Here is a 13,752-nt window from a genome sequence, read left to right on the forward strand (position 1 = left end):
ACCCAGGCTCTGGTGTTGATTCTGAGTTTTGGCTCAGGACCCTCCTCCAATCACTTTCAAATAACCCTGGAAGGGTAACCAAACCCCTTTCACATTACTCTCCTCCCCACGAACCACCGCGGTGGGCCCTGTTTTCTGGGGAGGGGGGAAGGTTCACGACAGCACGTGTTCAGTCTTCTTTCTCGATTTGTACCATCCCCACTGTGATCGCGGTCCAGAGGTTTGGGGCTCAGTTAGTGCAGCTCTGTTCCACCTGGGGTCTGTCGGTTGTGCCTGCTGCCTGAGGGGTCTGTGGTCTGTCACCTCCCCACCCCAGGGCTCCAGGGGGAGGGAGGCAGGGTCACGGGCAGACTGCAGCCAGCCAGCGAGCATGCAGCTTGCTGGGTCTTTACACACTGAGTCTGTCACTGGCCAGATAATAGCTCGTTCGAGGAAGGGAAATAGAAATATACAGTGCCAGCAGTTCACAAAATATGATTCTCGGCTTGTCTGGGAGCAGGGGCCCAACAACGCTTTTAGTTTCCTTGTCAGTTTCCCCTCTGCTGAGCAGGTGATTCAGTGGGGGCTCAGGCCCGGGGAAGAGGCACCCAGATGGGTGGAGAGAGCATTGAGGCGGGGTGTTAGCTTTCTCCCGGGGTTTTATTGCAGTGTCCTGGAGACAAGCCCCATTGGAGGAGCCCTGCGTTGGGATGCAGGCAGCCCCAGGGAGCAGGGGCATGGGGCGGCCCTGCAGGATGTGAGCAGGAAAGATCACCGAGCCCATCAGTTCAGTCAAATCTGAACTGCCTATTCTTCTGTGACGAGGCAGACACACTCGAGAAACTCAGGCACGGCCAGCTCTTGCTAACGGGCAAGGAAGACCTCAGTTTAAACCAGCAAATGATTAAAGTTGAAAATGTACATAAAAACATGCCCCGAATTAATGGGGAAAGTCAGTCCCTGCTCGCTGAGCCGCACAGCTGCATTCAAGAGGACTTGGCGACTTTCAGAGGCAGTGAAATCGGAGCTGCTGCTTCCAGCACTTCTCAGTTGTTGGAGCTTAAACAAGTCGCTTTGCCACGCTGAGCCTCAGTCTGCCGCTCCGCAGAATGGGATAACGATTCCCTCCACTTCCTGGGCTTCCCCTGTAGCTCAGCAAGTAAAGAATCTCCTGCAGTGCGGGAGACCTGGATTCGATCCCTGGGTTGGGAAGATCCCCTGAAGAAGGGAAAGGCTACCCACTCCAGTATTTTGCCCTGGAGAATTCCATGGACTGTATAGTCCATGGGTTTGAAAGAGTCAGACTTTCACTTTCACTTCACCACCTCCTGGGGCTATTGTACTACAAAGTGCTGATTACACACAGTGTGGACTGAAAAAAAGATTTTCAGTCGTGGCTCCCCATAGGCTGAAACTTCAGTTTACAAAGTTTCTACCATCATAATAAAAGAAGTGGGAATGTGTAGACAACATCTCTCACGTGCCACACGCCCACCGAGCCCAGTACAGCTATGAGTGACAGCATCCTACTGGGCATGGACCGTGCTAGCCCTATGTTACTGGTGAGGAGGGCAGTGCCCCGCCCAGAGAGGGCACTGGAGGTGCTCAGGGACGCACAGCTGGTCCTTGGTGAAGCCTTGACTCAACTGACTCAAACCGTGAGGGCAGGAACACTCAGGTCTGCCGCTCCTGGGCCAATGGGTCTTAGACACCTGTACATCAGTGCACAGGAGTCACCCAGGTGCTTGTCGACCTGCTGGGACCCGGGGGTTTGGGGGTGAGGTCCAGGGACATGCCTTTTAATGAGCAGCTCTGGTCACTCCAACAGGGAGTGCCGTGGGCATTGCTCTGAGAAACCCAGGTCTCGGGCTAACAGCGGAGGGTCTGGGAAGCTCATAGAAGGGGAACTAGGAGCTATGGCAACACAGCTCTGCAAGACACATGGTCTCTGAAATCACCTTGAGTCTATGGGAAATGAGTCAAATTAAACATTCTTGTGAGAAGTGAATATATCAGGTGAGCCGAGGCAGTGCTGGGCCCCAGAAGAGCCATTAGTCTTCCGGGGATGGCTTTAGGCCTCCATGCAGGTGAGCAGGTGGGAGGCCCAGGGCTCCCACCCAGTCCCCCGCCCCTGCCCCAAAGGTGAGCATCTGCGGGCAGGCCAGGCTGTCCAGGGCTGAGCCACGGGGAGAGCAGAGTGAGGCACCCAGATGCCCCAGAAAGTCTGGAGGTCTCCCTGATCCCTGAGGATGAGGGGCAGGATCGCTGCAGATGGAGGGGCAGCAGGAGGGCAGCTGAACACTCCCCCAGGATGGGGAGGCCGCTTCCCCATCAGTCACCTAGACAGGATGACGAGGACTGTAATTTCTCCAGCTGCAGCCTTCGGGGGAGGGAAAAGGCCCGTCACTCTTGAGCTGGTGAGTGACCAAATGCCTGGCCATCTCACGTGTCCGGAATGGGCTGGACCCATGGCAGGGGTGGGGCTCGCCTCCCAGTCCCTAAGGACCTAAGTCATGGGGGTGGGGGATGGGCAGCAGCAGGGTAAAGGCTGGGGGCTGGGCAATGCTCCAGAGGCCAGAGGCCAGGCCTGACCTGGCCGCTGTGCTCAAGCATGTGGTGAGTCGCTTCAGTCGTGTCTGACTCTTTGTGATGCTATGGGCTGTAGCCCGCCAGGCTCCTCTGTCTAGGGGATTCTCCAGGCAAGAATACTGGCATGAGTTGCCATGCCCTCCTCCAGGGGATTGTCCCGACCCAGGGATCAAACCTGTGTCTCTTACATCTCCTGCATTGGCAGGTGGGTTCTTTACCACTAGCGCCACCTGGGGAGACCTGGCCACTGTACCCCGGACAAATCACTGCCCCGCTCAGGGCCTTAGTTTTCTCTTCTGGAAAACGGCAGAGGGCCAGTGAGCTGGTCCTGAACCCTGATTCTACGAGGGGGAAGATTCTTGCTGGTGCTGCAAACATGGTCAGTGTTAGAAACCCTTCACCCAGATCCACCTGGTGCTTGCTGGGACCTATTGGCTGGGATCTGGTGGGGGCTGGAGTGGGGCGGAGGTGTTGGGGACACTCTAAGGGTCTGGTTGAGCTCTCTAGTTGGTCCCCCCTTCCCTGGAAGGCTGTGGGCGTCAAATGGCAGTGCATGGGGTGACCTGGTGGAGGGGGTACGGCTCTCTTTGGCCACATGGCACAGCCGAGGGTGTGGGGGCTTGCCACTGAGCACCATATGACCTTGAACTTCTATTAGCCTGAAGGAGGCCATGTCCTGTCTCTCCTGTGTCCACTGGCACGGGAGCGCCTGGGAAGCCCCTCCAGGCCTGGATTTGACTCAATGGATGGATTTGACTGATGGAAGGACCACTGCATGCCATGGAGATTAGACTAACACCCAGGTCACCAGGATGGCCGCACGAGCTGTGTGACCTTGGGTGAGACTCTCACCTCTCTGAGCTTCATCTGCTTGTCCACAGATGGGAATCACAACAGCCCCTGGCCCTGGGATGGAGTGACGCCGAGGGCACCAGGCACTCAGGGCCAGCAGGTGGTGGCAGCCACCCCACCCACCCCTGACCAGACCCCGAGGGAGGCACAGACCCCCACCTTACCTGGATGAGGCGGCCCTGCTCGCTCTGCAGGGCGCTGAGACCCTGGCCTAGGGCGCCATGCCCCTTCCGCAGCCCGGAACACTCAGCCTGTAGCTCCGAGGCCCGGGCGAGCAGCCGAGGGAGCTGGTCCGCCAGCGTGTCCAGCAGCTCCTGCTCCTGCTCGCCCGGCAGCCGTGGCTCGGTCTGGCGCTGGCTCAGCGCCTGCAGCACGGAGGCCTGGGCGCCCTCCAGGCGGGCAAAGCCGTCAGCGAGGTCAGGGCACCGCGGGTCAATGAGGATGCTGAGGCGTGAGCTGTCGGCCCTGTCCACGGTGACCAGCGCGCTGTTGGCCCCAGCCGGCCCGGTGCTGACGACGGGTGGGGGCGCCGTGCCGGGCACGCGGGCATGGTTCAGGAGCAGCACGGCACCAGTGACCGCCACGGCCAGCAGCACGGCGAGGGACAGCAGCACGGTACACAGCACGTAGCTGCAGCTCGGCCGCTGCGGGCCAGCCCGGACGCACGGACGCAGAGACGGACAGGGACAGACGGGAGAGAGAAGGAACAGCGTCAGGGGCAGACCCGGGCCTCCGGCTCCAACCCTGGGACGGGGCCTTCTGCCCTTTGTGAAGCCTGGACGAGCCTCCTTCTGGGGCATGAGGAAGGGGAGTCTTGGAAAAACAGAGCCCCAGAAGGAAGACAGAGAAACAGGCCCCCACCTGCCGCCACCAAAGACGGCAAGCTCAAGACAGCAAGAGAGGCAGGGAGACAGAGAAGGGGATGGCGACAAGAGGAACCAGGGCAGAGAGCCAGGAGATGGAGGGACAGTCCGTTCTCCCTCGCTGCCCCTGCCCCGGCTGGGCACATCGCCCCACGTGGAGCCCTCCCAGGTCTGGTAAGGGCAGGCGGGAGGTGGACTCCCACTCTGCAGCCAGACAGGCCAGGCTCGGGTTCCCGAGCTGTCATTTTCTGCAGGGTGACCTTGAGTGAAGGTCTTTGCCTCCCTGAGCCTCGGTGTCCTCATCTGTCAAATGGGGGCAATGATGACTCGCCCGCCCCATAGGCAGGCGCCCGATGGCGTGCACACTCGGGAAGGGGGAGCTGCGATGGTGACACGGCAATGTTACAAATCACTGTGCTGTCTCAGCGGGATGGATGCCTTGGGGTCATGGGCTGCTGTCACTGACGGTCTTTTCAACCCAGAGCACCCACACCCCGCGTCCTGAAGCCACTGCAGGCCCACGAGGCTGCCATGAGTCCCCAGGCCGGGGATGGCCTCCCGAGCACCTCCCCACCCCCTTTCCTCTCCTGCCTGCCCTTCCTTCCTCCCCCTCTTTCACAAAGCAGCCCCGCCACCCCCTGGACCCAGTGCCGCTTGTAATTAAAGGAGGCACCGTGATGGAGCACAAATCCAGACTCACTGGCCCGCATCACTCACAGCCCAAGGGAAGCCTGCAGAGCAATCACAGCCTTCGACACACGGGGACACTGAGGCCCAGAGAAGGCCAGGGGCTTGCCCACGGTCACCCTGCAGATGAGAAGCTGGGCTCGGACTGGAACCCCCACCTCCCGCCTCTTCCCGGGGCCAGGAATGTCCAAGCGCTGAATTTCCTCCACATTTTGAACTTTCTGAATCCAAGAGGCATCTTTAAATGAGTTAGTATATTAAAGCACTTGGAGCCATGCCTGGCATACTGTGTTTGCGCAATAAATATTAGCGGCTTTTATTATCTCGTGATCAATGTGCACAGAGCATCTGGAGGTGTCGGGTTTTTTATTTTCCACCCAAAGTGCTATTTCTGTGTCATTGATGCTAGAATGTCCCTTCCCTTTTTTTTTATCTCCATATCTCAACATCTCTGACATATGGGAGGATCTTACAATTGTGATTGACAACTTTCTTTCTTGGTGATACATAAAGTAGCCTCTAGGGACGTCCCTGGTGGTCCAGTGGTTAAGACTCCATGCTTCCACTGCAGGGGGCGCAAGTTTGACCTCTGGTCAGAGAACTAAGATCCCTTGTGCAGCAGGATGTAGCCAAATTAAAAAAAAAAACAGCCTCTTATATACAGTGTTTTTCTATGAGAAAATATGGTAGAGCAAATAGCTACTTTTCCCTAAATTCAAATTCTACAAGTAACTCCTGAATCTCCCATTTGGCACCAGAGGAGGAAGGGGTCAGGGGTCTGTGTTGTTGGAGAGACAAGGGAGAGGGTTCCTTAGCCTGTCCCTGCAGTGATGGGACTCAACATTCTACCCCACCTCTCCCGACACCTGCCCAGACATGCTGGGACTCCACACAGTGGCACGATTTACTCCAGCCAGACCTGAACACGTCAGCTTCCCTCCGTCAGTTCTACATAGGCTGCTCCCTCAGCCCGAGGCATCAGCCTCCCCTGCTTCTCTTCCACAGCTAAACTCTCTTTCTTCAGGGCTCAGCTAGATGTCACTTCCTCCAGGAAGCCTTCCTAGACTGTTTCCTCAGCCCTCCTCCCAGTTTGGGTGAGGCTCCTCCTCAGTGTTTCCACAGCCCTTGCTCCCTGCTGACAAATACAGTCATCACCTTTGACTGCATTCATTCACTCAAACATCCATTCAGTATTACCTGGTGTTCCCCCGAGCCAGGGTCCAAGCCAGTCCCTGAGGGGTAGCAGTGGACAGTCATGCCAGCCTTGCCCGTAGGGACCTCGTGTCCCATGGACTATGACTCTTACCCTCTTTGGGGGCATGGGTCCCCTTGGAGATGATGAAAGCTGTGGATACAAGGAAAGCTAGAATTCTGGGGCCTGCAGAGCCCAGATCTAGGAAACCTGCTCTAAACCGTGAGCCCCCCCGCTCCCCCAAAAGGCATAGAGCAGCTGGTTGTTGGATGGATGGAGGGCAGGACAGACGGGCTAGGTCATTTCTCCATGACCTTGTTGGCGTGGGAGGAGGTGAAGGCCCTGGGACCCATGGTGTGTGGCAGGGCAGAGGATCATGACCTCCATGCTGAGCTCTGTGCCCACCCAGGATGGCCTGGCACAGAATGAAGGCTGCCTCCAGGCTGCCCCAAGCCTGCCACGAGCCAGCAGGATCCCCGGGGGCGGGCATTGCATCGTCACTGCTATTACTTGAGTTTATGCTGTGTTCCCACCAGTGAAACCTCCAAACATCCCCTTGTTGAGGTTGGTTACATTTTGCAGATGGGAAAACTGAGGCTCAAAGAGTGAAGAGCCTTGCCCAAGGTCACAGGAGCATGTGAACCCAGGCCCGGGTGACTGGGTTCAAACCCCTCGCCCGTTTGTGTGGCCGTTGCTGAGCCATCTGACCACAGTCCCGCCTTGTGGGAAGCCTGGCCGGGATTTGAGACAAAGCCCTGTGTCAGCCGGTGAGTCCCTGTCAGTCCCCTCCCGGACTCCATCGCGAGACACCTTGCCCCGAGCAGCTCTGAGCGCCGTCCTCCACAGGAGAGCATTAAGGTCCCCAGCTGGGAGGCAGAGCAGCCAGCCACGTCCCCCGTGTGCGTCCCCAGGTCCTCTTAGGTATCTGCTTCCACCCAGGCCCTTGGTCCCTGGCGGGAAGGCCAAGGGCGCAGAGGGGGCACGCTGCAGAAGGCTGCAGGGGGTCCCCCGAGGGGCAAGGGGATGCCTGAGCCTGGAGATGAAACCGGCCACTCAGCAGAGGAGAATCAGTCTTCAGAGATCACCTTAAACATGAAGTGCTGTTCGCTTTTATAGGCTGCAGTTTACGTGCCTTGCAAAGAAATCTATCCGAGACCATAAGGGGGGCTTCGGGTGCAAGCCACCCAGAGGAGCATGCGGGGGGCTGGTGTTTAACTCATCAGCCCTTGGCCGGGGCAGAGCGCTGCATGCCTGGGTTCCCTACCTCCCAGGGGCAAGGAGCCTGTAGCTTGGGAAGGCATCCCAGGCAGGGGGTGGGGGGCGTTCAAGGAACCCCAGGGTCTGAGACCTGCTGCTAGTGCTAAACACCTGTGCAAGCCTCCGGCTCAGGGAATGTGGCTTCGTCCCCTGCATCAGCCCTAGTGCTGGCCTGTGGTCCAAGGCGGCCCAGGACGCCCCAGCCAGGGTAGGACACGGTGGGCTCACGCCAGGGGAGGCAGGAGGAGAAAACCCCGGAGTTGCCTCATTAGAGGGGTGGTATGTGTCCCGACTGCCTCCTCTGAGTCCCCAGCCTCCAGGGATGGCCACGGGGTCTGGCTGAGACTAAGAGAAGAAAGGGCTCACGGCTACAGCGCTCTGCCTGCACTGCACCTCACTTCTTGTTTTGTTTTGTTTTGTTTTTTTTAAGGCCATACTGCGCAGCATGTGAGATCTTAGTTCCCCAACCAGGGATTGAAACTGTGCCCCCTGCACTGGGAGCGTGCAGGGGGCCACCACCGGGCCACCAGGGAAGTCCCTTTCCGTTTTTTTAAGGGAGCTGGATCGTGGTCCCGTGAGTAGGCTCAGACTACACTCCTTGTAGCAAAGTGGGAAGAAGAAAACCTCCCCGAGGGGGAGGCCAGGCAAGGTGAGATCCAGGTGCAGGCCGCTCCCAGCCCCTCATCTTCTAGGAGCACCCCAGCCCCAGAAACCCACTGTGTGGTCTACGTTGAGAAAGCCAAGGTGCGGCAGTGTGGTCTGAGCCTGGCAGAGACTCAGAGTTGCACCTGGGCTCGTGGATCGTCGCGAGCAGGGCAGCCCAGCCCCTGCCCAGCCCAAAGGCCCTGGGGGAGTCTTCCTCCTCTCTCCCCAGGAACACGCATCTGCTCCCCCAGCCAGGCAAACAGCGCCTGACCTGGGCTGGGCTCTGATGCTCTGGCCCTGGCAGAAGGAGGGTCCCAGAGACTCCTTAAAAAGAGGAGGTGGTTGTTCTGCTTAAAATTCTGGGTGGGGTCCCAAAGATTTAGGAAGAGGGCCTGCTGGCTCACTCTATGAGTCTTGGGGGAAGAGCTCCCTGTCTTGCCAGGGGCCTCTGAACATGACCCACGTTGAAGGCCATCTGAAGCCTCAGGCCACCAGGAAGTCCCCAGGAGACTGGCTGGAGATGTTCTAGGGACAAAGAGAAGGGTCTGGGAACTGCCTGCGTCCACCCCTCCCGAAGGAGCTGAGCCGCCAGCCCTGTCACTCCCCATAGAGCACTCAGCTCTGAGTCCATTTCCGATGAAGGAGGGTCTCTTGATGTATCTTGTGAGGGTCTTGCTCACCCTCCCCACACCCCAGATCTCCAGGCCTCCAGCCCACTGACCCCTAAATCAGGCTCATTCCACCTCAAACCTGAGCCCTCCTGAGAGTTCCACCCAGGGATGGTATCAGCCTCACCAGCCCCCTCCAAAACTGGGGACCTCCCTGGGCTCCCCTCCCTCACCCCACCAGCACCTGGCTGCGTCCACTCTTACCTCCTCAAATCCCCAGGGCCCCTCTGTTCCTATGGCCCCCCAGCCCTGATATGGTCCAAGCCCCATCGTCTGCTTTAAAATCACCTCAACCATCTCCCCGTTAGCCTCCCCACCTCCTCCCAGCCCTACCAACCAATACCCCACCCAGAGGCCCAGGACCCTCCTGATGGCAAAAAGCCCAGGACACTCCGCCCAGACCACTGCGGGGCTGCGGAGGCCTCAGGAGCAGGTTCCGCCCCACCCCCAGCCTCCGCTATTGCACCCTCCCCCAACCCCCACTCCTGCCCAGCTCTCTCCAGCCGCCTGCCTGCGTGCTAAGTCGCTTCAGTCGTGTCCGACTCTTTGCGACCCTATGGACCATATCCCCCCGCCAGGCTCCTCTGTCCATGGGATTCTCCAGGCAAGAACGCTGGAGTGGGTTGCCATGCCCTCCTCCAGGGGATCTTCCCCATCCAGGGATTGAACCCACATCTCTTAAGTCTCCTGCATTGGCAGACGGGCCCTTTACCACTAGCATCACCTGGGATGCCCCCTCTGTCATTTCCCCCAACACATGTTGGTGTCACAGATCCGACAGATGCTGTCCAGCTTAAATGCCGAAGTGGTCTCTGACCTCCCACCCCAGCCTCCGGCCTCCTCATCACTGCCGCACGCTGGGCTGGGGGTGAGTTCCATGGGGAGGGGCCCAGGAAACTGAAGGAGAAGGAAGGCCCTGTTCTCTTCAGCCTCCTTCTCGTCCAACCCGGACACAGTGACCTCCGCCCAAAGCCCAGGCAATGAGGACCGAGGCTGCATGGTTTTCTTTACAGTGCCCATCGAGGTTTGTCATAATCCCATGATGCGAGTGTGTTCCTCCCAAGAGACTCTATAGAAGTTCCCAAGGCACAGGTTTACAGCTGTCTCTCCTAGAGGAGGGAGCGACTCTATAAATAGCCACTGAGTGAATTAAATGCAGCAGGGTTTAGGTTAGACATCAAGAAGAACTTCCCAATGAGAACTGTATTCCCTGTCTGGAATATTTTTCAAAGTTTTGAAAATATCAAGAGACACTGCCTGGGATGGTTCAGAGGTTGACCTCCCTGTGGGGTGGTTTGACTCAGGGATTGCTCAGAAATGAGCCTCCCCGCCCCCCCCCCCGCCCCCCTGCAACAAGAGGAGATAGTTACAGGGTGACTTTCTGCCCCACACTAGAAGATTAGGAGAATTGTGACTATTTCTGGGTCCTTTTATCTGAGCAACTCCGAACTCCTGGCAAATATCCCACCATCACCTGCTGCCCTAAGGGTGTGAGAGCCCCTTGTTTTCACAGGGGGAAAAGTGAAGCTCTAATGAAGTCGGCACCTTGTCCAAGGTCACTTGGCAAATGAGGAGCTGAGGCCGGACAGGCCCAAGACACAGCCGGCCTGAGGCTGTCCGCAGAAACAGCAACACTTGGATGTAGGCCCTTCAATGGCAGTGGGTATGGTGTGTGCCCTGGGGAACCACGCACTAGGTACCAGAGCCCTCTCCTCGGGAATTACATAATGTGCCCGAGCAGGAGGAGCCAAGGGCAGCCAGCCTCTCTTCCCTTAGTCTTCCCAAAAAGGCTCATCGGCCACTCAAGTTCAAGTCCTGGTTGCAACTCTCAGCCTCAGTTTCCTCATCTGTTTAATGGGTTGATCATTCCTGCTGCCAAATTCTGAGAGTGGTTTGATTCAGAAACGAGAAGTTATGCAGATGAGCACAGCTGGTACTCAGACTGTGGCTTTGGCACCTTTTCTGGAGGAAGTGCCTTGTTAGAGAACCTCAGTCAGAGCCTTCTGGAGGGAACTGGGGGGTCATATTGCTTTCCCTGGTGGGCAAAGGGGCGATCAGGACATTGACAGCCTGGCAAAGGGGTCAGGCTGCTCTGAGAACCACCTTCCTCAAGGGTGTACAGCGCTTTACAGTTTGCAAAGCATACCAGTATTTCACTCAGCTCTTGTTAAGTCCTTGTGAAGTGAGGAGGAAGCAGTGATTGCTGTTCCCATTTTACAGATGGTAAAGTCCAGAATCAGAGAGGGGACGTAACTTACCCAGTCACAAAGCATGTCAGTGGTGGAGATGATACTAGAAGCAATGCATGCAAGAAGGCCAGGCCCAAGGGAACCCTGGTTCCCTTTTGACGGTGGGCACAGGAAAGGGCTTGCCTCCTACCTGAAGTTTCAGACAAGCCTGGAGCTGGCAATGGGATAGCCTGTCTAATATGTTGGATCACCAAAGGGGTGGAGTGAGAAGGTGGTGTTTGATATTGGCCCAGGCCGCTGGGACCACAAGCTCTTGGCAGCCTCCGATGCCAAGGGGCAGACAGCTGAGCTCTGGCTTGGTGGCAGTTGGAATATATACCCCACGACGCAGCAGAGAGGCCAGGGCTGACCCAGGAGGCCTTAAAGCCACATTTCAAATACATCCCCCAGAAGCCACCTCCCCTTGAGACACATCAGCACTCGCTGCTCTCCCAGCTCCTCCTGGCCGGGCTTCATGCAGCTCAAGTCAGCAAAAATTCCTCAACTCCCGGTCTGAGCTGCATGGAAAGACAGGAGCCTGGACCCAGGGGGAGACCCCAGGATGGGCGCCCAGAAGAAGCATATGTCCAAAGGGAGCTCCTGCTAGAGGAGGGACCAAGGCTAGGGAACAAGGCAGGGAGATAAAGGCAGCTGAGTGGCACAGGCTAAATGCTGCTGGGAATCAAGGTAAAGCCCACGGGGCATCAGGCATCAGGGAGGGCTTCCTGGAGGAGGTGGCATCTGAGTAGGTTTTGAAGTATATGTAGGGTTTCCCTGAATGAAGTGTATGTGTGTGTGTGTCTCTGTGTGTGTGTGTTTGGGGGACAATGAGGCAGCAAACATTTGGAAACAGGCAGTCTGGTGTCATTTGCTTGTTGGCAAATGACAAGCAGTCAGTACCTGTAAGGGGGCTCACAGGAAAGGGGAATGGACCAGGAGGTATTGGGAGAGGCATGGAGTCAGACCCGGCTTTGAAACTTTGCTCTTCTGCTAACATGCTGTGTGACTTGGGTGCATGCCTCGACTTCTCTGCACCACCATTCTCCTGCGACAAGGGCACGTGCACCCCTGCCTCCCCACCCAGGCTGCTGCCGACAGCGAGGTTGTGCAGACGGTTGGGAAAGGGCTTTGCAAAGTGTGGAGGCATGTGGCTCCAGACAACGCTCACTCAGGCTGCCGCTCCCAAGAGAGTGAGGGGCCCGCCAAGGCCCGCCCCTGCCACCCCCCTCCTGCCTCTGCAAACAAGAACTGTTCCTTCCCCAATGACATCTGTCTGGGAGAAATTTGAAATTTAAAACGGGCAGCTCCATTATTTCCTCTCCTTGGCTAGCAGACCTCGGCATCTCGCCTGCCTGCCCCAGTCCCTTGGCAGCCCAGCCTGGGGCGGCCCCGGGGCTGCCCCTCCACTCGGCTTCCCATCCCTAGCCCCCTCTCCGGCCAGCCCTGGAGCTCTGTCCTCACCTCACTTCCAGTGCACAGCCCTGGGCATCCTCCACGGCCCCCTGAAGAGGCGGCACAAAGCATGGGATGAACAGACCTGCAGCCCAAGGACCTGAGGTTCAAATCCCAGCAGAGCCACAGGCCTGGGGCAGAAGCAACTCTCTCTGAATCCTGCTTCCCTTGTCTTAAAGCCGGAGAATCACAGTATCCAGTGTTCTTACAAGAGGCAAATATTTATTGATCCTCTGCTGTATGGGGGTAGGGATAGGCTGGCTAAAGTGTGAGGATTCAGAGGAGATGAAGGGGAGGGGGTCTCATGCCAGGCGCCTGGCACGAGGTGCTGCCCAGTTTGGGATACTTAGTAAATGGTTCAGATGCCCATTGTAGAGATGAGGAAACAGAGGCTCGCGCTCAAGGGCTGGTGACACTGTAAACTCTGTGGGTCCCTTACTTTCTCTGTGCAGGCGTGCACCTGAGTCCGTTGGAGGAGCAAGGGGGCTCCTGCAGGGGTGCCGCCCCCATCGGCAGCCCGAACCCCAAGTTCAAGTGTCTCCTCTGGAGCCGAGGAGGGTGCCCGGCCCAATTCGGGCCTGTCGAGCCTCACGGGAGGTACGCCCCAAACTCCAGCCCGGGCGCCCAGCCCGCCGGCTGGAGCCGCCACCCGGGACCCCCGTATCCCCACGCCCCGGGCCCGCGGGTACCTGCGGCTTGTCGCGCGGCCGGTCCTCAAGTTGGGAAGCGCCGCCCATGGTCTTCCACCGGTCGTTGACCATCTTCCGGCAGGACCGCTGGCGGGGACGCTGGGCGAGGCGCGCCGCTGCGGAGCGCAAAGGCGCCGAGGTGGGCGCGGGCTCGCTCTGTTCGCCGGCTTCCCGCCTCGGTGCCCCGCACCTGGACGGCCCGGGCCAGCGGGCGGGTGTGCGAGTGTGTGTGTGCGTGCGTGTGTGTGTGCGTGCCGGCGTGTGCGCGGGTGTGTGCGGGCGACAGCGGGAGCGGGAGCGCGAGAGACGCCGGCCGCCCGCCGCCCGCCCGCCGCTCGCGCTGCGCGCCGTCCCCGCTCCCGGCTCCCGCGCCTCCCCTGCGCGCTCCTCCCTCCTCCCTCCCTCCTTCTCAATCTCCGTGTCTTTTTTGTCTCGGACTCTCTTTGCCTTTTATTGCTCCCCCGCTCTCCCTCTGATACACACGCACACACCGCGGACGGCGATGGGGAAACTCCACCTCCCCAAAGGCTAATTAATAGAGAAGACGCGGGCGGGCCGAGACCCCCGGGGCCAGCCTAGGAGGATAGCAAAGAGCTGCGGCCAGCCCTCCTCTCGCCGGGCCCGGAGGGGCTTGAGAACCCCGGGGGCCGC

General features: G+C 58.5%; 1 protein-coding gene across 1 annotated transcript in view; it reads right to left on the reverse strand.

Moving 5' to 3' along the window:
- The window catches only part of FIBCD1 (fibrinogen C domain containing 1), a 30,936-nt gene extending 17,510 nt beyond the window's left edge, over positions 1 to 13,426 (reverse strand). Inside the window, exons 1-2 of the mRNA XM_006043305.3 lie at positions 13,102 to 13,426; positions 3,585 to 4,064 (exon numbers count right to left, since the gene is read on the reverse strand). Of these exons, the coding sequence (XP_006043367.1) occupies positions 3,585 to 4,064; positions 13,102 to 13,173 (552 nt within the window). The 5' untranslated portion in view covers positions 13,174 to 13,426. The remainder of the gene's footprint in view (positions 1 to 3,584; positions 4,065 to 13,101) is intronic.
- Between the last annotated feature and the right edge of the window lie 326 nt (positions 13,427 to 13,752).

Source organism: Bubalus bubalis, chromosome 12, assembly GCF_019923935.1.
Source record: "Bubalus bubalis isolate 160015118507 breed Murrah chromosome 12, NDDB_SH_1, whole genome shotgun sequence".
Lineage (NCBI taxonomy): Eukaryota > Metazoa > Chordata > Mammalia > Artiodactyla > Bovidae > Bubalus > Bubalus bubalis.